The 23425-nt window shown below is 45.6% G+C and overlaps 2 protein-coding genes and 1 long non-coding RNA gene across 4 annotated transcripts; 2 read left to right on the forward strand and 1 right to left on the reverse strand.

Moving 5' to 3' along the window:
• The first annotated feature begins 7230 nt into the window (after positions 1 to 7230).
• Positions 7231 to 8936, forward strand: LOC118925305 (C-C motif chemokine 3-like). Its single transcript, XM_036911025.2, has 3 exons — positions 7231 to 7416; positions 8012 to 8126; positions 8415 to 8936. The coding sequence occupies exons 1-3, from the start codon at positions 7341 to 7343 to the stop codon at positions 8503 to 8505; spliced, it is 282 nt and encodes a 93-aa protein (XP_036766920.2). The 5' UTR covers positions 7231 to 7340; the 3' UTR covers positions 8506 to 8936.
• A 3523-nt stretch (positions 8937 to 12459) lies between these two features.
• Positions 12460 to 23165, forward strand: LOC118925309 (uncharacterized). Of its 2 annotated transcripts, XR_005029992.2 has the most exons (5): positions 12460 to 12604; positions 12887 to 13007; positions 15077 to 15179; positions 19513 to 19749; positions 21923 to 23165. It is a non-coding gene; the product is annotated as an uncharacterized LOC118925309 (long non-coding RNA). The 2 variants fall into 2 exon arrangements; XR_008997291.1 differs by lacking the exon at positions 12460 to 12604 and having other exon boundaries at positions 12659 to 13007.
• Positions 18240 to 19752, reverse strand: LOC118925306 (C-C motif chemokine 3-like). The gene is made up of 3 exons (XM_036911026.2): positions 19593 to 19752; positions 18774 to 18888; positions 18240 to 18380 (listed from the first exon to the last, which is right to left on the reverse strand). The coding sequence occupies exons 1-3, from the start codon at positions 19666 to 19668 to the stop codon at positions 18290 to 18292; spliced, it is 282 nt and encodes a 93-aa protein (XP_036766921.1). The 5' UTR covers positions 19669 to 19752; the 3' UTR covers positions 18240 to 18289.
• Positions 23166 to 23425: the final 260 nt, after the last annotated feature.

The raw sequence follows: 23425 nt of genomic DNA on the forward strand, positions 1-23425 counted from the left end.
GCTACCCGGCCTACCCACACCTCTAACAGGCTCCTCCGGGGCCACTCAGGGATCCTCCTCCTCCTCCAGGTCCCTGATGCGTTCTTGGACCCAGGCATTGCTGGGGTTGGCACAGCTATGCTGGCCTCTACTGGTGAGAAAGCTGTGGAGAGGGCAGAAGTATTATATAGAGAACGAGTAAAGGACGCTTTTGACCACATGTGGCCCCTTCCTCTCCATCCCTATGGGCAGCCTGGGGCTAGTCCACCTTGGGAAGGAATCATTCCCTCAACCTCAGGGCCTCCCAGTCCTTCCCTGAGTGACTTAGGGAAATAACCTCATGACCTCCTTTCTGATGTCTCTTTCTCTCTTCTCTTACTCTACCTCTGGGCATGTCCCCCCTGGTTCCCTGTAGGCCCCATCCCATGTCAGGAAGCAGCCCAATGACCTTTCTCTGTGTCCTGTATGCACAAAAGGACCCCAGAGGGCTGGGCCTTCTCAGGATGGCTCCTTATCCACCAGCTGGTGCACATGTGAACTGCTTTCTGCTCTGACTCCTGGGGATGCTCCCCTGCTCCCACGTCCTGTGTCTCCCTGGGGCTGGGCAGGAATACCGACACTTACGTGACCCCATGTTTGGAGCACTGGCTGCTGGGCTTCAAACAGGCAACCACAGGTTTGCAGGGCATCTGCTGGGAGGTATAGGAGAGGCGGTGGGTGGATCGGGGTCTAAGCCCTATCTGGGAGGGAGCCGGAACAACAGGAGCTGTTCAGGAGCACAGGCGAGCGGGAGAGGGTCAGGAGGAAGTGGGGAGGACAGCGTAGCTCAGAGCTGAGGCTTGGGGGAAAGGAGACTGGAAATAATGTAACCTTTTTATTTGTTTCTCATTAATTTCCCTAGTCTGGTTTTATCTCTCCATTTTGGTCTCTATCTTACTCCACAGGGAACCAAATCTAGAAAGTCTACTCCCTTCTCTTAACTCCCTTTTAGGAAATTCATTTTCTAATCCATGAAATCATATGACAGCTGAGTGAAAGTAGAGACAGTTCTTATAATTCTTGGGAACCGCTGGGTGATTCTGAAAGTTACCAGCACCAGTAGGATCTAAATAGACTTAGATTTTACCTCGTGCTAGTAACCCAATAAATTAGACTTCAGTGAACTTGTCTAAAATATAGAACAAGACCTCTCCTGACCCCCATTCTGCAGCCCAGGTCAATAGACTCCTTTGAACCCTTTTGAAGAAAATAACCATGTTGTTTTGAAACCCCATTCACAGTTCTCCAACTTCACAAGGGAGTTCTTAGACCTCTGTACTTGGCAGATGTGGACTGACTTCTGGCCAGGCTGTGGGGAGCAACTGTTAAAGGAAAGTGGACAACACAGTCCCCATGTGCCTGGAGCAGAGGGCCCTGGTGCAGGGGACAAAGATGGTAGCCACGAGGCCCTCCTTGATGCTGGACAGGCAGAGGGTGTGGGTGGATCTGAGATGCGCCGATGGAACTCATCACTGCTGGCCTCCTTCTGGGATCTGAGCTATCTCCCTTCTTCTGCACAGGCAGCCCCAGGGCCATGGGAACATAGAAACTGGAGGGGCCTAAGCAAGTATCAAGTTGTCATGTGAGTTGTACAACCCAGGGTTGCCTATGGTAACTAGAGAGGTTTAGGTGGACACAAGAACGGTTCCATTGCTAATTTGATTGGGGTGCTTGTGAGAAGGTGTCTCCAGATGGGTGACCAGGAGTCGACCTCACCACGGATCTTCCCTGTTTCCTCCTTGCAGGACAGATACCTCTCTGAAGTGAGTGGTCACAGCCTCTTTCCATGGAACAGAGTGCTCTGATGGGCCTCCACGGCTGTTCTGACTGTGTAACTGTGACACGTGTGATAATGACATTGACTCTTCAGCAGTGTAAGCCAACCTTAACCATCCCACAGGAAAGAACAGAATCAGAAAGCTTGACAGTAGGAGAATGGTAAAAGTAGGGCTTAGCTTTTCCAGAAATTGGTCTATTTATTAGATATGCCCCATGGACTTACAGTGAAGTGGATGAGGGTCAGCAGCCTTAAAAATGTCCATATTTAAATCAGAAACTATTCAGAATCTATCCTATGGAAATGAATTTACAAATAGGGGGAATTACAAGGATAATGTGGTTTGGTGCAGCTTGTCTGTGATTAAATAATTGACACCAAACTACATACTCTACAATGTTAGAATGATAAAGTAAATCAATTGATGGACCATTAGCCAGCCTGTTATACAAATAGAATGACATGAAAATGTTTGATTTTTAATATTACATACTAACCAGCAAGATACAAAGCTTCATACATAATTTTTTTCCCCAAAAAGCTCGGGGAGAGAGAAAAAAATCCAGAAAGAAATAAAGCTTTCCCCTGCCTAGCTGTTCCCCAACTCATACCCCATGAGCTGTCTTTCCTCCACATGCCTTGCCTCTCTCTGGGAAGCAGGAATGCTAGTGACATTCCATAACGGTAGGGACACTGGCTGTGGGTGTCACCACAGTCAGCCACAAATCTGAGAGAGTGCTGGGGAGCAAAAGAGAAGCAGCAGGCGGTGGGCCATCTGCCCTGTGATGAAGTGTCAGTCAAGAGTCTGAGAAAAGCCCAGTTAATTTATTCTATCTTATGAGTGGTGGAAACGCCAAGAAGCTGACAGAGATGCCGCTGCTCAGGACTTCAAGTAGGACCCAAAACCAAGGAAACTGAGCATTTCTTCTTTACCTTGAATTTTTCCTTACTCTCTGCTTCTGTTTTATTCTGTCTCTAGCCCCCTTTTAGGGAATATAGCTATTAAAACATTTGGCCCCTTTTCCACCTCTTTTGAGGGAACTTAATCTGGTCTACAGACATTTCCCAGCAAGACGACATCTGTACATCACCCAGAGAGTGGAGTTCCTTGGGAGACTGCTGGTTGGCTCTTCCTAGGAGCCAAACAGACCTGGCATTTGCATCTTGTTAATGACCGAGTCAGGCCTAAAAACTGAGTTAGACTAAAAACAGGTCCTAGCCTTCCTCTGCCTTTCAGGTCCAGAGGCTAGGATAGATAAAACTCTTTGGGAAAGGGCCCAGAACATTTTGAAGCTACCTGTGAAGTTCTTTGCTTTGACTTACAGAATCTTAAGCCATAGGACTTAAGTGGTATGGTTTAGATGTCCTTTCAGAACATTGGGGCACAACCGTAAAAGGAAGAAAGAACAAGGGTTCAAGACTCTCTGACAGTCTTGTAGTACAGACAAGACTGGTGAGCGAGGGCTGTGCTGGAGGATGGTTGACCAGGGAATCTGTGGAGACCTTAACAGTGCTGGGCAGGCAGAGGAATGTGGGCAAAGCCGAGACCGGACTGGGCACTCGCTGCTGCCTACATCCTTCTGGGGTCCAACTTGTGTCCTGTCCGTTTACAGGCAACTCTAGAGCCTCAGGAGCTGGAGGCTGCAGGTGGCCAAAGGGGAAATTGTTGCATGGTGTCATGTTACAAGTTGCACATGTCAGGGTACTGGGGTTCATGTGGACATTCAGGCTATACAAGAATGGCTGAACTGCTCACTTGTTGGGGCTGACTGTGTGGAAACATTTTAGACAGTGTGAAGTGAGATGATGTTAGCGTTAGAGCTAAAAATACAATGAAAGAGCTACAGACTAAAGTTTCTCCCACAGAGCAGTCTGACATCTATGTGGTCACAGCATCCTAGACACACAAGTCACACTTAAACCATACCCTGGGTGCGAAGGCTCATGACATCATGCTGAGCAGAGTATTTCTAAGGAAGTGACTAACCCATGCTGGAGAAGCCAGTAGCTGTTGTCACTGCAGGACCAAGTTTAGCTGGCTCCTTCTACCAAGAACTACTTATGAGTTCACCATTCTTACTACTTTCCACGGAAGCAGACATTTCTAGCTGCGAAACACTCACTAGTTGACTGCACAGATGTGACATCTACAGGGTTGCCACAGTCTTAAGTAGCCCAAGCCATGTGTGATCCAGCCCCAGATGGACAGAATGGAATTGGGAAAGCCTGGGCTACAGGGGATGAGGTCAGCTTTTAAGAAATTGTTTCATTCATCAAACATTCACAAGTCCCAACATGCCATCACTGTGTTTAACAATAGGGAATTGAAATGAGCATGCATTAGATATGAGATGTCTATATAGATCCGGAGACTTAAACGTCCTTATCTTTGACCCAGAAAGTCTACAGCTAGGAAAATATCCTATGGAAATAACCTCATTTATGAAGAAAGTTTTATGCATATAGATGTGTGATACAGTTTATTTATAACAATTCCAGATGGGCTACTATAGTGCATGATAATATTAATGCATTCAGCTAATGGTTGCATAAATTAGTTCTTAAAAATACTGGAATGATTTAGAAAAGTCCTATAATGTTAAGTATAAATAAGAAAAATACAAAATTACATCCATATCATGACCACAATAATGTCTCTCAACCGCCCCAGGCACACAGCAAAAAGAAGTGAAAAATCAAGTAAGCAAGCAGGTATACCTAAGCCTAGGAAAAAAAATGCACTTGAAAGAAATAAACCAAAATGTTATAGTGGTTAGGTTTGGGTAGTAGGATTATTCCTACCTTCAAGGAAATAAATTTTACTCAGATTATGCCTCAGAATTCATATATGCCACAGTAAGACAGGAATAATGTAGAGGAAAACTTCCCACATCCTTATGTGCGCTTGCTCTGCTGCCTACTCAGCTTTCAGAAATGAAATGTTTGTATTCTTTTCTGTATTTCATGAATTTTTAAAATTAGCTTTTACTACTTTTGCAGGTAATCTACAGTTCATATTACAAATCATGTAAAAAAGAGCAATTTGAATTAAAAACACTAATAACATTGCTTTTTCTCTGCTCCTATGAAACTCCTTCGTGTGCGTGTGGATGAGACTTTGTGAAGATGTGATCCCTGAGCAGCAGCAACCATTTTGTTACCATGAGATGACAAGCCCAAAGAAGAAAAGCCAACACAATGACGGGGAAGGGGAGATGTTTTAGGAAGAGTCCTTGATGATATCACTGAGCTGCCAGACAAACCCTGGGAATGGCATCTTGACTTCACCAGAAGGAAACAGAAAAGCTTCTAGGATCTTTGAGGAATGAGGACTTCAATTTTATATTTCTTGACTTTGTTTTAAAGGGCTAATTATTATTACAAGAGGTGAATATACCATAATTTATTTAATTATAGGTCAATTTTTAATTGTTACAAAGAAGTTGTGACAAACACCATTATGCATACAAATTTCTTCATCTTTGTGTTTACATCTATAGGCTAGATCTCTGGAAGAACACTTTGCTGGTCAAAGGGTCATAGCATTTCAAGGCTTATCATACATGTTAGACCAGCTAACCCAGGGACCTGCTGTTTTGTGTCAGGCTCAGCCTTTCTTTAGAGATGCTTTGGGCTGAAAATGCCTGGGATCCCTCACCTGGGCTATGCTACTTGTGGCCAGGCCCCACAGACATTTCCCTTACTGGAGCCAATATGTGGCTGGACTGACCCTTGTGGTTCTTATGATTGCAGGGGGCACCTCAGCAACAACCATCAGAGAACTTTGAAAAGACAAGTTTATTACTCACAAGTACTGGAAGGTTGCACAGAATGTGAGGTCGCTGCTACAGAGAGACAGAGCGAGCATAGACCTGGGGGCTGCCTTTATTGGAGTCAAGGTTGGGGTGTCTCGGGTTTTGTGGGTCCATTCTTTTTTTATTTTTTATCATTTTTATTTTTTATTTTGGTATCATTAATCTACAATTACATGAAGGATATCATGTTTACTAGGCTCCCCCCTTCACCAAGTCCCCCCCACATACCCCTTCACAGTCACTGTCCATCAGCATAGTAAGATGCTGTAGAATCACTACTTGTCTTCTCTGTGCCCCCCCACACTATACATGCTAATTGTAATGCCCCCTTTCTTTTTCCCCACCCTTATCCCTCCCTTTTCACCCATCCTCCCCGGTCCCTTTCCCTTTGGTAACTGTTAGTCCATTCTTGGGTTCTGTGATTCTGCTGCTGTTTTGTTCCTTCAGTTTTCCTTTGTTCTTATACTCCACATATGAGTGAAATCATTTGGTACTTGTCTTTCTCTGCCTGGCTTATTTCACTGAGCATAATACCCTCTAGGTCCATCCATGTTGTTGCAAATGGTAGGGTTTGTTTTCTTCTTATGGCTGAATAATATTCCATTGTGTATATGTACCACATCTTCTTTATCCATTCATCTACTGATGGACACTTAGGTTGCTTCCATATCTTGGCTATTGTAAATAGTGCTGCAATAAACATAGGGGTGCATATGTCTTTTTCAAACTGGGCTGCTGCATTCTTAGGGTAAATTCCTAGAAGTGGAATTTCTGGGTTAAATGGTATTTCTATTTTGAGCATTATGAGGAACCTCCATACTGCTTTCCACAATGGTTGAACTAATTTTGTGGGTTCATTCTTTATTGGTGAATTTAAAACATAAGAGCGGAATTAGAGCATGGGAAGGAAAAGCAGGTCATGGGAATGGTTGGTTACCCACATCACCAAGGGCTTTTTGAAAGGGGAATTTCATGGATGGGCTGCCTGGCTCTTTATCTAGTTGTGTAGCTGGAAATGTGTTTATTCGAGATGGAAATTTGAAATGGGTGCCTCAGCAGTCAAAAGCTTAATGTCAGGCACTTAAAACACAAAAAAGCTGATTTTAAGCCACTTGAGTGGCACAACATGTGGTAGAGATGCAATGACTGATGGGAAGAGCTGAAGCCTGAAAGGCCTCCCTCCATCTTGTCCATTCTACAGCCGAGGCTTCCCCAGTTCTGCCGTCTCCATCCAGTGGGTGGTTTTAGCTGAGGTCATGCTTCCCAAGACTCCATGGCATCATCCTCTATGTCACAGCTATACCACTGGGACAGCTGGGGTGGGTATCAGAAGGTTCAGCTCTATGGGGGAACTGCTTGATCTGCAGGCCTGCTTTTGTAAGAAAGCGTCTGCTAACCTAATCTCAGGGTCACACCAGCATCTCACCTCCTCTCACCGTGGAAACCATTTCCCTGTCAAGTAAGCAGCTGAACCATTCTTGCACATAGCCCGAACCTTTGTGGCGACCCAGAGCTCTCCAGGCTTATTGCTACTCACAGCATAATACCAACTCTGTGATTAAAAATTTACCCCTCGGGTTCCCCCAAGTTTCCATCTTGTAAGGCTGCAAGGCTGCCTATATAGAGAAGACCAGGCTTAGACCCCGGAAGGAGGCGGCAGCTGCAAGTCCCCGAGTCCCCATCCTGCTCGGCCTCTGCTTGCACTCACATTCTGCTCGCCGCCCGGTGTCATGGAGGTCCCCGTGGCTGCCCTGGCCGTGCTGCTCCTCACCGCGGCCTTCTGTTCCCAGACCTGCCCTGCTCTGTGTGAGTGTGTCCTCCCTTCCCCTGCTCTCAGGCTGTGGCCTGGCCATGATGCCAAGTCGTGTGCCTGAGTGCCTCTAAGCAGAGAACTTCAGAGAGGCTTCAGAGGCCATTTCTTAAGGAGCATTTTCCTTCCCAAAGGGTTTTAGCGATTCTGTTTCCCCGCTCTGGGAAAGAGTGGGAGGAAGTCCCGTTTTATGGATGGGAAAATGGAGGCCCCACTGGGATTTCAGCATGAGGTAGTATCTGTGTCTGTTGGTCCCCCAGTGCTGTGGCCTCAGCTCTCCTCAGGAACCCCAGCTGGAACTCCCCAGTGAGAGGGAGAAAAGTGGTTTGTTCAGAGAACTAAATGCCCCGCAGAGAGACACAGAGACCCCAGCCAAGGCAAACAGAACGAGAAACACCGAAAGACACAAAAATAAAATGCCAGGGAACAGAAGAAATGCTAGCTTCTCACTGGACCCCTTTGCCCCACATCCCCACCCCTCCGTGTCCCAGCAGAGCTGTGCCTTCCCATTCTTCCCGACCCTCAAGGGGCAGCTGGCTTGCCCTTTCTTCTGAATAATGACTTAGGATCTTTCTGTCCTGTCTCTCACAGTTGGTGCCAACACCCCGACTGCCTGCTGCTTCTTCTATGTCTTCCGGAAGATTCCACGCAAATTTGTGGACAACTATTATGAGACCAGTAGCCAGTGCTCCAAGCCCGGTGTCATGTAAGGACGTGTCTTCCTGCCATCCTGGGGAAGGAGACTGGGGAGTCTGGGGTGAGGCACCCCCTCAGGGCACTCAGTCCTCTAAGAACCAAGAGAGCTCAGGACACCAGGGGAGGCACCCGCTGTATTTTCTGATCTGGTCTGGGGCCCCCGTGGTGAAGGGTACACTTTATGAGCATATGGACAGGTCCTGAGATGTCTGAGGTAGAGGAAGATAGGGGGAGCACGGTGGGCCCAGGATTTTCTTCTAGATTCCTCGGTGTGTAATCCTTCCACCCCTCTCCACAGCTTCCAAACCAAAAGAGGCCGGCAGATCTGTGCTGACCCCGGTAAGGTCTGGGTCCGGGAATACATCACCTACCTGGAGCTGAATGCCTGAGTGGCTTAGAAGCTACGAGGAAGGTTTTACATCTCTGGGCAGATTGGAGAGCAGGCACCTGAGCTGGGACAGTGGAACTCTGGAATGCACCTCTTCTCTGGGTCACACTGCCCACCCACCCCCAGCCACACTCTGGGTTCCTCCTTAACTTTCATTTTAGTTTATATATCTTATTTAACTTTTGTAATGAATTTCCACTGTTGAATTGTGCGCTGTAATGAATATTTTCTCTGACATCTCATGCTCTCCTCTTCCCCCTCCTCCCTCCTTCCTCTTCAGTTCTCAAGCTCAATATGTGGATCAATCAGTGTGATTAGCTCTCTTGGCAGAATTTGTATCATATATACATCAAACAACAAATGCTTATTGAATGGTTTTGCCCAGCACTGTGTTTCAAACTTTTGAAGGCACTTACATAAAAGGTAAACCAGTGTTTTCCTTGTGATGGCTGTATGGCTTTGTTTTCTCCACTGATCAGTGTCACAGGCTGAGACCACTGGGGGAGGGGCAGGCACATATGCAAAGAGGCAGAAACCGTGAAAAAGGGACAGGGTACCTGTACAGCAATAAGAGACATTTCCCTGGAGGCACTTTTCTGGATAGTTGAAACTGGCACATTATTTTGTAACCAAGTCATAATTAACATGGCCTAGGAAGTTTTTCTACTTAATAGCAAGGTGATGCATACTGTGACCTGTTTTGTGCACACAAATTAATTTTCATAAATAAAGCTTTCCCCAGAATGATGGCTAACATTTGTTGAGGGCTTTCCAGGTACTGGGTGCTGTGCTGAGTGCTTACGTTAGTGACAGTGGAGGAAACCCTGATTTCAGTCTAGCAAGGACTCCCTACCTGCCAGTTGTCTGAGAGCCCGGGTCACCCTCTCTGCTCTGCACTGTTTTCTGGGGTAATTTTCTCCATAGCCATATTGGAGGTGAGCATGGGGGCTAGCGTTAGCAAATAAAAGTACAGAATGAGTAATTTTTAATGTAAGTATGTCCTATGCAGTATTTGTGAGATACATATACAAAGAAATTGTTTGCTGTGTATCTGAAATTCAAATTTAAGTGGGAATCTTGTATTTTATCTGGTAACCCTACTTGATATGAATACCTGTTATAGAGGCTATTTCTGGTGGGAGGCGGGTGCCTAAGGATCAGTGTAAGTGCAGAGCAGTGCATTTCTACATGGAATTTGCAGTAGAATCACTTGGGGGGAGCTTTTCAAAACCTCAGTACCAGGACCTCACCTCCAAAGTTAGGAATTCAACTGGGCTTAGGTGGGGCCTGGACATCAGTAATTCTAAAGTTCTGGAGGTGATGTTCATGCACAGCCAGTTTGAGAACCACTGTTGGGGGTCAGTCATAGGGTGTTTGGGGACAGCCTTGGGGTTTCAGAAGCAAGACAGCTCCCTTCCAATTTTTCGAGGCTTCTGATCTATTTTTGGTCACTTCCTCGGGATGGTAAATTAGAAGTTGGAAGTCTGTCACCTCGTGTCTCTTGTCTAGAATTGGGTTTAGGAAAATCTCCCTCACGCCAAAGCGCTGGGAGCTCTTGGTCGGCCCTATCCCTGCCACACGCCCTCTCCCTTGTCAGTGACTTCTAGCTCCACATCGCCCTCTGCTGCTGCAACAACGGCGTGGAGGTCACGATAATTGGCTCCCTGCCTCCGGCTGCTTCCCGGCTGCTTCCCAGCTGCGTCTTTACAAAGAACAGGATTCCAAAGACCACAAAGATAGATATTTAAAAGGAGGGGTCTGAGGAGGGGGTGGATCAGGCTGCTTACGGACTCTACTCTTTGGCCCTTCCTAGTGTCCCATCTTCCCGTTTCTGCTTATACCAGCATTACCTTGGAGTGGAGAATTCTGCGTTTCCAGGCTGCAAGCTCCGTATCACTGATTCTCAGTCAGCTTGGTTTGCAGGCAGCAAGCAGAAAGGGCCTCTCTCAGGAAAATTATTATTTTTTTCCTTCTCTGCTATCAGACCAGCCAATTTCAAAGGGAGCTAATGTCTTTCTTAATGGCTTTACAGACTTATGCAAGAAGCAGTCATTTCCAACGTCTTTAATTTTCCTTTTTGATGCAACCTTGGTAGGCAGATGGCTTTAGTAAAAATATCTTACAGGCCACGGTGGTAACTAGCGGTTGTGTTAGCTAGAGGTGTCCTCATGGACTAACCTCAGCTTCTGCCTTCGGTCAGTTCTACTTCCTGGGGCAGGCTACTTCAGCACGGAAGTCTGTATCAGTTAGGGATTTTTTGAGTTATAGTATCAGAAAAGCTGACTCAATCTGACTTAACTCGTAAAGTTAAGTCAGTTATTAGTGCACATAACTGAAGCTTCAAGAAGTAGATTAGCTTTAGGCAAATCTTGGCCCAGGGGTCCTCAAGTGTCACCATAAACCATGTTTCTCAATTTCTGATCTCTCCTCAATCTGAGAGCTTCATCTAGAACATCCGACTGTAAAGTAAGTCACTTGAAGGTTTTACAAGATACTCCCTCAAGACCCCCTTCACAGGGCTTCAAGAAGAGGAAAAATAATGACTTCTCCACAAATGTGGAACCCACTAGGCTGGCTGCTCTCTCTCCTCTCTCTGAAGAAAGGGGCAGCCTGAGCCTGAGTCATTTTTCATTGGAAAGACTGAGCCAGCTCCTTCTGCCCCATGATAAAGTCAGAAGAATGATGGAGATAGCATTGTTCAGTAGTAAGGATTTAGGGATGAGGAGAACTGGAAGGAAATCGGAGATTTCTCATTTCTCGTTTTTTTCCCAAGATTTTATCTTGTTCTCTGTTTTGGAACATACTCTCCTGTTCCCTCATTTTGCCTGACTCTGTTTGTTCCTATGTGTTAGACCCAACAGCCACCTCTCCCGTGAGGGTGGCCTCATGTAGGAGATGAGGCTTGGCATTCAGTCTTGCCTTAGCTCTTGGCTGTCTTTACGATCTTTGAGATTGTCTAAGCAGCCCATTTTATTTTTAATAAATAGCTCCCAGTTGTTGAGGGTGTGCTCTATCAGTGTCCCAAAGGGGAGGATCTCAGTCAGCATCTAGATTCAGGCTGATTAGAAGCCAGGCCCTCAGACAGCAGCTTTTAAAATATGCAAATATATACAATCCTGTCGGACTGCAAGCATAAGCCCTGCTGGCCACCACACCAGGTGATTTGGAGGTGTACCCTGAGCAGCCATGGCAAAAATCAGGGTTTCAGATGAGTGTATAAGTTCCTTCCTGGGAGATACTGGCCAGGGGCTGCCAGGCAGAGGGAGAGCGCCAAGATGGCATTTGCAGCCCGCCTCCCCTGAGAGTTCCTCCATGGCTTCTAGATGTGGGCCAGACCTGAGCCTGCCTCTCAGGCAGAAGCACCAGGACCAGCAAATAGGCCTCTTTCACAGGGAGACTGGGGTGTGCTTCAGTCTGCCGTCTGTGCGGCGTCTGGGGTGGTAGCCTGCTTTCCCCCACCATTACGACCCAGAAACGCAAGCCCCTCCTGGCCACTAGAGTCCGGGGTTCAACGGGCATCCCCTCGGTGACAGCCGTGAAAACCGGGACACCAGATGTAAAATCCGGGCACCAGACACGTGTAAAAGGTCCCAATTGGAAGACACCGGTGCTGCGGAGTGTGGCGGACGAAGAGAAGGGATGGTGCTGTCCCAGCAAAAGAAAGAAGAAAAAGATGCTGTTAGCCGGTTGGAGGGTACCTGCTGAGAAAAAAAAAAAAAGAAAAGAAAAAGTTCGAGAGGTAAGAAGAAAAAAAGAAGCACCTGCCGGCTGGCTCTAGGAAAGCAGAGGGCGAGCTCAAAACTGGTGGCCACCAGCTCTCCGGCCCCGGAGCCTTTCCCAACAGGCCCCGCCCCTCAGGCCAGTGCTGTAAGATCAGCGAATGAATCTCTTCGACGTAAAGTCTGAGTACTTTTCAAATGGCTGTTTCCGTGCGGGGGCCCCTGAGAATTTGTACTCCAGCCCTTAGGAGGCCTGCCTCCCCACATGCCCAGGGTTTTCAAAGCCAGATATTTTGGGGGTTTGTCTCTCAGGGGCAGTTCTTGAAAATTGGAGTGCCTGATGTGAAGTAGAAATGCTTTGCCCCTCAGGGAGCAGCTGCGGTTTGTGAATTCTCTTCTGATTGCGAGTTGCTGCCCTGGGTGGGGGTGGAGCTGGAGTGGAGGTGGTTTATGGTGAGACTGTGTCTTGGCCTCTCCTACCTGCCTCTGTGTGGCTCGATTCTTCCTAGCTCACGTGAGGCAACTGCTCAGCTAGTTTTCAGGGGAAATTGTTCCGTACGTAACTGCAGATTCGGTGTACCCGTGGGAGGAGGTAGGTTCAGGATTTTCCTACCTCACCGTCTCAGACCGCCTCCTCTATCTCTGTATTTGCTCTAACCTCAGGTTGGGTCTCTACCTCTATCTGCAGGGAGTACAGGTAATGGAACAGCTTGCCTCTTCTTCCATTTCTATTTGGGAAACCTAATCTGGCCTAAGAAGAGATTTTTCCAGCAAGAGCACCAAGGTGAGTTTGTTGCTTGGCTGGTCACTGGGAAGCAATTGAAGCTGGGTTCTGCCTTGTTGAAAACTCACTCAATATCTCATTTCCAGAACAGGATAAGCTCTTACCCTGCCTTCCAGGTACAGAGAATAGAAGGCTAAAACCCCTTTGGAAAGAAAAGCCCCTTGAACAGATAGTGCGGGGCATTTTGAAAATTCCTTGGGAAGGTCCCTATTTCACTTGGGCTCCCCTGTCCCCAGGACTTTGGTGGCACGTTCCACCTTAGCCAGAGAGTGGAGGAACGCCAGCAAATAGGAAGAGACACGTGAGAGGAGGCCTGACGTGGAGGGCCACGCTGAGGAGGGCAGCAAGGGCCCAAGAGTGTGGGCCAGACGAGACCCACTGTGGCCAGCCTCCCTCTGGGATCTAATCCGTGTCCCCTAATCCTAACAGGTAGGCCCTGGACCTTGGGGAGATGGAAACTGGGGGTGACAAGAGAGGAAGTTTTTAAGCATGGTGGTGTGTTGTTGACTTGTGCAGGCAAGAGGGGTCTTGGGTAACCACAGGGCTCAGAGTATTTGCAAGAACAGTTCAAGTACACACTTGACTGGAGCTTTTGATGGGGAAGTGGTTTCCATAGCGAGAAGAAGTGAGATTTTGGTGTCACCCTAGGACCACACTTTGATGGTTCCATCTCATTAATTTCCTCCAATAGAGCAGAAACTTCTATGTTATTCCACAGCTGTTCTAACCACATAGATGTGACAAATGCAATGAAGCCATGAGTCCTGGACTGCACAACCCACGTTAAACCACATGCAGGTGGGCAGCGCTGTATTAACAAAGCCTAGGCTTCAGGAGTGAGGAGGATGTAGGCAGCCTTTCAGACATGGCTCGTTCAAGAGACATTCATCATAGATCCTGAAATACTCACGGGCATCAAGACGCGTTAGGTGTGAATGCTAACGTGCATAAGAACCTTAATATGATCTTAGTCTTTGGCCAAAATCATCCATGACTACAGATCTATTTCTTATGTAAATAAATTCAAATATGGAAAAAAGCATAAGAACATTTGGTCCCCAGCATATTGATAGCAATTTAATTGGACCCAATGTAAATCACCTACAATATGAAAATGGTGAACAAAATTGTGGTATCTTCACTTGACTGCCTACGAGGGAGCCTTTACAAACAGTGCAATGGCATGGGAAATGCTTATGTTCTAATAAGGTGAAAATAACCCAAGGTGCAAATGGGTTTATCGTAATCAAGGACCTACCTCGTTTCTGGGAATGTGGTCAATTCCGTATTTTTTTTGTGGATGCTGTTCCTAAAAAAGTAAGGGGACAGAAGCAGCAAGGATGAGGTACACCCTGTCATCTACTCCTTTGTCAACCCAACATAAAGGACTCCCCTCTCTTTCTCAATATGGGCAATCTGAGTAATGATGACTCTTAATTCTGAGAGTTTTCTCATTTTCTCCTATCCCTGGTCTTTGGCTTATATGAAGCAGGGTGGGTGATGTTTGTGGCAGTGCCAGTTTTACCCCACATAGTAGTCTTGGAGCTGACATGCAGTCCCATATTTCCGTGGTTAGTTTGCTTAATGTCTCTGTAGCCTCAGATTTGGGCAATAGTCATTTGTAGGGCAACAGGAAATGCAGAAGTCAGCGTCTTCTTAGAAATAACATAATTCAGAAGGTGGAAGCCTAAGAGTTTTTAATCTAGAGAGCAAAAGAGAAGAAATGTCCATTACATACCAAGTGTTGGTGCCCTTCACATATCAGGAAAAAAATCCACAGGAAAAAAACAAACACATTTTAGTGAATACCTGTTTTTCCTGACCAGCATCTTTTCTACTCCCCTCCCAATACCAGAAACCCACATTTCCTTTGGGAAGCCACTCTTACCCATAATTATCAGACTTTCAGTTTATGTGAAATTCATCCAACCCCCAGATCCAGGTATGTAGCTGACTGAAGTGAATCAACGGAACCCATCTCCATAGCCACAGTGATTGGTTAGGAATTGGGTTTCTGATCTAAGGGCAGTCAAATCCCAAAGAACTGAGTTATTTTTTTTTTTCAATAGGGTCACAGACTCTCTTTTCTCTGCAGAAAAAGAACAAGGATTCAGGTAACACTGGAAGCCACCCTGGATCTCACACTGGAAGGGAGATCAGAAAGAGAAGGAGGTAGGACCAGGGGCTGTCCCAGGGCTTCCCCATCCAGCCCTGCCTGGAGCCAAGCTAACCCTGTGTACGTCAGGCTCAGGGCCACAAGGGTACATTCAGTTAAGCCTCTTTGGGATAGGTTTGTTTTCCTCCTTGAAACTACCAGCATGCTGAGAAATACAGAGACCTGTATCTGTGCAGAGGTACACGGTCTGTTAAAAGTAACAGCCTCCGACTGAGTGATGGGATTGGCTGAACTGAAAAAGTAGGAGGGAATTTGGTGAGGACCTTGTTAAATGGAAGTGGTTTTTAAATTTTGGTGTGTATCAGATTTACCTGAAGGCTTGTTAAAACAGATTTCTGGGCCCCACCCCCTAAGGGGCAAAGAGGTGGGGGGCCTAGAATTTGCATTTCTAACACATTCCCAGGTGATGATGCTCATGCTATCGAGAGCACTTTTACAGGGTAGTACCATTACTGATTGAACGGTGATCTGTCATGGTGCTGAGGCCTTGTGCCAAATACTAAGGTTGCAACATTAAGGAATTTGATAGGATAGATTCTTAATATTGGAATAGAACGGCTACTTTTTGCACCCATCAGTAAGGTCTTTTAAGAAAGAGTTTAGGCCACTTTGAAAGGGGCTCATCTGAAATTGGAAAAGGAAAAAATTCATCTTTGCTAAGAAAGGCCTTTTCAATCTGTCATCTGTCAACTGAGAGCCAATAATCTGGAGTCTGTAAGGGCTGCAAATGCACAATTTTTGACTCTAAGCTAAGTTAGTGGAAGCAGAGACAGGGAGGGGACAGACTTAATGAGAGAGAAACCTGGAATCCAACTACAACTCTTAACCTACCCCACTTCTCCAGTGAAATATTAGGAAGCACACACTCCCAACCCCAGGTGAAAGCAAAATATGTGACTGGACAAGCTCTCTGCTTCTGGTTATCTAGTCCCATGGAATTGATCAGAAGCAAAGAGATCAGAAACTTACTGTCATTCAAAAGGGTGTTACATTGCCAAAGAAACCACAACGTCAGACAAAAAATAGTTGTTGATTGCACAACACCAAAGGCAAACCCCAGGCTCTTAGCTCTCATGGACAGGAAGTAGGCACCCCCAAAAGAAAGCTCCTCCCATATGCACATTTCAGATGAGTTCAGGGAGAATATTCCTCAAGGAGGTTGACCAGAAGGCTGATCAAGCATCTCAGTCATACCTCAGGCTCTGAAATGCCCTACAAACTGGTTAACAGTACAATTCCCATTCTCTTTGTTCTGGTTACTCAGTTTGTTCACACTTGTATTTATGGAATGTTGGACATGGTTGAGCTTCTCATTTGACTTTGGGTTGCCAGACCTTGAGAAACAGTTTACTGTAAATGAACAGATTTTGGGTGTGCTGAGATGCTGGAAGCCAATAGAGAAGAAATAGTGCCCCCCTTCACTGCTTCCTTGGGGACAAAGGCTCTTCCTCCCATTCTCCTGACAGATAGGTGCTAGGGGCATAGCGCGCCACCTAATGGAAGGGGTTTGTAAAATGTTGCCTGAGAGGGGCTTTGTGTGTGCATGCGTGGTATGAAAGCTTCTGGCAAAGGACTTGTTTGTTGTATCATGTAAAAGCCATTATGGAATCAAGACTGTTATGACTGGCCAGGCTGAGCTCTATCTTCTGTCAACTCAATCCCAACCAGAAAGTGATTCTGATGGGTGGAAATCACCTGTGCCTGTATATTCCTGTCTCTTGGTAGTGTTGCTACAAAACAGATTCTTAGAAATAGAAGCAGGGCAAATGGTATGTAGGTCAAATAGTATGTTCAGTTTAGTGTTTGCTTAATAGTAGAGTTTAAATGAACTTTAAAGACTTTGATCACTATAATACTAATTATGGATAGAAAATTATATTATTTTAAACAAAAATGAGATAATCATAGCTCATAAAAATTTATAGATGTCTGTTTTTCACACAAGTCTTTTGAATTTTCTCCTTCTGCTGAAAGGACCCTTGGTCCCAGTATATTTCTTGTAGTTATAACTATAACTCAGGGAATTCATCTATTAAATTACTCCACTTTCACAGTAAATCTGTAGACAGAATACTGCTCCAGAATCCTGGGAGCTGCTTATCTTTTCCTTCTCTGACATTAACCATTTATCTTATGGAGCCTAGATTCTAGGGAAATAATGTACAATGTACCTGTTACCACATGCACATTATGTAGCACATTAGGAAAAGAGTAGTGAATCCTATTGACTATTTCAGCGGTTCTCAGCTGTTAACATGTGTGTGGAACTCCTAAGCTTGGTAGAAATATCAGTTCCTAGATCCACACCTAGAGGTTCTGCTGTGAGTGGCTTAAACAGTCTTTGCTTGTGACTTGAGTACAGATGGATTGCATTTTGGGAAATACCTTGGCTAGTATTTATGAGCATGGTCTTTAGTCATATTAAAGTGTAGTTTGGGGACTCAGTTGTACATTTACTGGCTGTTGGATCTTGGCCAAGTTGCTTAACCTCTCTGAGTCCCAGCCCCAGTTTACTCTACTGCCAAATGAGGGTATTAATAGTACTTGAGCTGTACAATTTCATGTGAGGATCTCTGCGGTAGCCTGCCTTCTGTCTCTCCCGATTTCCCTCCATTTCATACCTTCCTGTTCTTTGCCTCTTAATTCTTTTTAACCAGTGATTCTGATTTGCCAGATGAACAAAACCAAACTCAATGCTAGTTTACATTTTAAAAGAGTATCTTTTATTATTTCTCTGAGCTGAACACAGTACCGAACAGAAACATTTAACATGCATATGTCAGTCTGGTGGCTTTGGTGCGCCTGATGGTAGTCACTCAATTGTCACCAATCACAGTGCAAGTGAAGGGGGAGGGGCAGAGAAGAAGGTGTCCTGGGAGCTCTCAGAGCAGTCACAAACACATTTCAGTCTGACACTGAAAATAAATTACAAAAATTAAATAGTATAAATAAGTTGACACGTAAGTTCGGAAGACTCTGGGAGTGGGGTTGCTTGGCAACAGCTAGTGGGAGAGGTAGCTGTGGAGGTTACAGGGGCTTTTCCAAGGCTAAATGCCTGCTCCCCAGATGACTGAGATCACTGGGTCCCCGAAAGCTGCCAGGTCACTCAGGCATTCTCTTCCAGGTCGGCGATGTATTCCTGCACCCAGGCCTCACTGGGGTCGGCACAAACCTCCCGGCCTCTTTTGGTTGTGAAGCTGGGGAGAGGGATGGAAGAATTACACACTGAAGAGTCCTCCAGTGACCCCTCCATCCACCCTCTGTCGCAGGCAGCTCAGGGCCTGCCTACTTTCTCAGGGACCATCTGCCATCTCAGTCTAGACTGCTGCTCTCACTGACTCAGGGTCCTTCAGAGGGTCCTGCTTCCACCCGCTTCTTCCCCTCCCTTCCCTCTGGGCTGGGCCTTCCTAACTGCAAGCCCTCCCCGGTCAGGTCACACCTCAGAGACGTGGGTCCTGCATGCTTGGGAGACCCTGGAGGGCTGGGCCTTTCCAGCTCGGCATCCTGGCATGTCTGTGCCCTTGGGCACTGCCCCTACCCCAGACCCTCCCTGTCTCCCCTCAGAAGTGGGCAGGAAGATGGGCACTTACATGACACCAGGCTTGGAGCACTGGCTGCTGGTCTCAAAATAGTCGGCTATGAATTTGCGTGGAATCTGCCGGGAGATGTAGGAGAAGCAGCAGGCGGTCGGGGTGTCGGCACCAACTGTGGGGGAGGGGGCAGAATGAGCCGGAGCCACAGCTCTGAGCTCTGACCCTCGAGAGGACAAGGGGCAGCAGAGAGGGCTGCTTGGCCCAGGGCCCTGGCTGGGAGCAAGGTCACTGCAAGGCGTTGGCATTTTGCCTAGAAGTATCCTGTCTCTGTCCTTGTTTCTATCTGTATCCTTCTTTCTCTGACTTATCACTGTGGGCCCTCTCTTTCTCTGTGGGGTCCAGACATCCAGGCAGACTGTTCTCATATCTCATTTCCCTTCAGGAAATTTTATCTGGTTCAAGAAGTCCTACCCCAGCAAAAGAGAAACTTGGGGCACCTCTCATAAGACATCCAAGGGACAGAGCTCTTGGGGCACCCAGGGTGAAGTAGCGGAAGAACACCGCCACTGGTGTGTACCCCAGGTAGCCAGACATGGAGTTCGCCTCTCGCAAACTCGTTTGTTTAGGTTCCTATCTTGCCATCTGTAAAACAGGACTGTAACTCTCTTACCCCACCCTGGCTGTTAGATCTGGGGACTAAGGTAGCTAAGACCTCTTCATAAAAAAAAAAAGTCTGGAAGGGAAAGGCCAAGATGCCTTCTAACCCTTGAAAAAGTTCTCTATTTTCCTTTGGGAGCTCCCGAGGCCACATGAAAAGATTGATAGGGTCTGACTGTGACCAGAGAGTGGGGCTGCCTACAGCAGCGATAGACTTACATGGTGCAGAGAAGACCTGGCTGCAGAGGGCCACGGTGCACAGCAGGGTGGCAAGGACAGCCCTGGAGACCTTCATGATGCCGAGCAGACAAGCAGTGTGGGCTTGAGTGTCAGCAGAAATGGGACAGGGCACTCACTGCTGACTGCGCCTTTCTGGGTGTGAAGCCATCTCCCCTGCTCTTTATAGGCAACCCTGGCGGGTGGCGGGGGGCAGTGTGGAAATGGAATCTAGGGGTGAGGAGGGAAATGGAATCTGGGGGTGAGGGAAAATTTTAAGCATAGTGGTGCTGTCATGCTGAGTGTTGCACAACTTGGGTCCTAAGAGACCACAGGGACTCAGGATATCCAAGAATAGCTTCTCTGAGCTTAAAGTCTCAGTCTGTAACTCATGACTTGTTCTGGTTTCTTGTGAGGAAATTGTTTCTCCCGTGAGCAAGAGGAGAGGGGCGTGTGTCGACCCAAGGTTATTCTTAGCTGGTCCCTTCCCATGAGAAACAATCTATACATGAACCTTCCAGTCCTGCCTTCCTACAGAACTGAAACCTCTGTACTTCCTTAGCTGCTCTAACTAGGCCCATGGGATAGATGTGATGATGCCGTGGAGGGTAGCACTAGCCTCCCTTGGGTGCAAGGAACTGAATTAAGGAACCCCTGCTAGAGGATAGGAAACATGAGGTCATCTTCCACCATTTACCCATTCACTGAACAGTCACCGAGTGACTAGGGGCACTAGTTGAGGGTCATAAAGGTTCATCACATGGGGATGTTAATATGTCAGGAGCCTAAAAATATTTATAAACCTTAACCTAGAAAACACATTTTTAGGAAAGAGTTCTAAGAAACAAAGCTGAATATGGAGGCATTTTCAAACATAAAGGTACCTGACCCGGCATCACTTATAATTTTAAAATAAAGAAAACAAAGTTTTCCTCTATCAGGGGATGATAAAGTACATTCTGACCTATTTAATGGATTATTTATTAGTAAGCCCTTATGCTGAATGAAGTAAAACAGTATAAAAATAGCATAATATCAGTTGTAAAACATGAAGATGAAAAATTGTACAAACTGTACAAGATGAAGAATTGTACAAATATATATGTTTGTTTATGTATCTACACATATATGACAAATATAGCCATATATATACATATATATGTGTATATATATATGGTTTATGTATACATAAACACTAGGCATGGAAAAAATTAAAAGCACTGGAAATAAATGCCCTAAATTGTCAATAGTAGTTCTGTTTGTGTGATAGATCTATGGGTGATTAATTTTCTTCTTTTCCTCTTTTTCTGAATTTTTCTCATTTTTAAAAAAGTGAGAACATAACACCTTCCTGGTCAGCCTACAGATTCATGAGCACATTTTGATTTAAAACATTTACAACATTGCCAGTTGGGAAGTAGGTTTTTGTCAATTGTTTAACTTTAAAGACATTTTTGATAAATATACTGAAGTTTCTGTCCAACAACAGGCTTTGCACAAATGAAGCCTTGATTTCCACGCTCTGAACTATTTTAAGGAAACTGTGAGATATTCACATAAATAACACCCGCCCAGGCAGATGTATGTTTTTTTCTTTTCTGTCCTTTATTATTTTATTATTACATAATAAATAAACACAAATTGGAAGCGGTTTTCTTATTCTTTTCAATCACAATTTCAGTGGTGTCTAAGAGTCTGCTCTCTCAGCCAGATCTATATGTTTTTTTTCTTTTCTGTCCTTTATTATTTTATTATTACATAATAAATAAGCACAAATCACATTTTATAATGAGAAATAGAATTAATTCTTTGTAATGACCTTTGTCCTTTTGATGTCCCTAGCCTAGTAATGGCAAGTAAAGTATATAAATAGGTAACCACAGCACTTAGCAAAAAGTACTAGGAGTTCTAGGACTAGAATAGCTGAAAGCTCAGAGGCCCTCAGTACAACCTCTCTTGGGAGGATCGGGAGGGTTCATGGAAGGGATACAACTTTGCTTTGGTCTTGAAAGCTGCACAGGATTTGAACATACACAAATGGGATGGCAACAGAGGTCCAGGCGGTACAGAGTCCTTTCATGCAGGCAGAAATAATATCCTGGGGGCTGTTTACTAGCATCAGTTTGCACAGGTGTGAGATTACTGTTTCGGAGGGAGGAGTGAGTAGTTTCCTGTGGCTGCAGAATGGTGGTGCAAATATGCACGATGAAGCTAAACTGGGGCCAAGCCAGGAGCACTTTGAATTCTCCCAAAAGGGGCTAAAACAATGGGGTAAATAAGATATAAGCAAAGCAAGGCCACATCTTAGAAATTGGGTCTTCTTCTGTCTGTAGAGTTACTGCTGTTCAAACACATGGGCTCTGTGTTCATCCCATCCCTGTGATTGCTAATGCTGGTCCTGAGGGAGGTAAAGCAAAGGTAAGACAATGGCCGTGGCAGGGTTCACTGGGGCTTTAGCATCCAGGGATCTTCCCTTGTTACTCTCCATTCCAACATGGAAGTTCCTATCACTTGCTTCCTTGAGAACTCTAGATCACAGACAGCCTCCTCTGCACCCCAGCCCCTCTGCCCCAGCCCTCAATCGACACTCTGAATTGCATTCCCTTACTTACTTCTTGGGGAAGCCCCTTCATCCTTGTGATTCAGTTTCTGAGAGCTGGCTTCTATGAGTTGGGGAGGGCAAGGAGAAGGAAATGGAACCTGCTCAATCAGTCACTTTTCTGATAGTGGACTTTATTATCTACTTCTAAGATTACAGCACTTCCTGCAGTGTGTTGTAATTATGTAATTTTCTCATAAAAAATGTAGACTATGTCCTGTTGATTTCAAACCAAATTCATACCATGTCTTGGTTGATTAAACCAAATCAATGCACATAATGACTATAATGTGATGAATTGTCTTAACCTCTATTTCTTATAATTTTTTTCTTTTTAATAAAGGTGCTTTATTGAATATAAAATTCTATCTTAGTGTTTGTATATTTGTAAGACTTTCCATCTCAATCCACTAATCAGAAAAAAGCTCTTTGTTTTGTGTATTTTACTGAATTGGAAAACAACATATTTGCAAAGACATATGTGCAAATAACATGTATGCAAAGACAATATGCACATGTTGAATGAACAATGTGAGGGAGACTTAGGATGGCTGAGTTGGTTGAGAAAGGGTTTTAGAGATTTCCTATGCAGTAAATTGATGACTTGTCCACAATCACATAGATGGAATTGGTCAGTTTTATATTCTACTGTCTGTGTTATTTAGTGACATATCTCCAATGATAGCCACAACACCTGACACTAGTGGAGCTTAATAAGTACTCAATGAATGAATGAATAAATCACTGATTTGGTAACAGTATGTGTTAAGGCCCAAAGTCCCACTATACAGTTAAAATAGTAATGGGAAGGAAAGGATCAGAAAGGCTACGGTCTCAAAGTCTTGATCTTTGGGGACCACCCAAGATCTCTCAGGTGGTGGTGGCAGGGAGTACCCAGCAGTCAGCATGGTGGATCCTTCAGCATGGAGGGCCTTGCTTTGTGCCCTAGCTTTCTGGCTCATTCCAGCCTTATTGAGGCCCCACCTCAATCCAGCAGAGCATCCCAGCCATGAGCACAGGGAATTCTGGCTAAACAATTCATTAATCCAAATCACTGCCTTGTCCTGCTCTGCTCACCTCCTCAGTGCTTCCCTGGCCCTTCCCCTGCTAGATTGGTTTCCTTCCAGTTTCTGGCCCTGCAGCTCTGCTTTGCTGGGCGTCAATCTCAGCTCTCTCCCTGCAGCAGCAGAGCTCCATGGATGGGTCCACTGAGAATGACACCCTGGTTTGGCCCAGT

The sequence above is a fragment of the Manis pentadactyla genome, chromosome 4, assembly GCF_030020395.1.
Source record: "Manis pentadactyla isolate mManPen7 chromosome 4, mManPen7.hap1, whole genome shotgun sequence".
In the NCBI taxonomy this organism is placed as follows: domain Eukaryota; kingdom Metazoa; phylum Chordata; class Mammalia; order Pholidota; family Manidae; genus Manis; species Manis pentadactyla.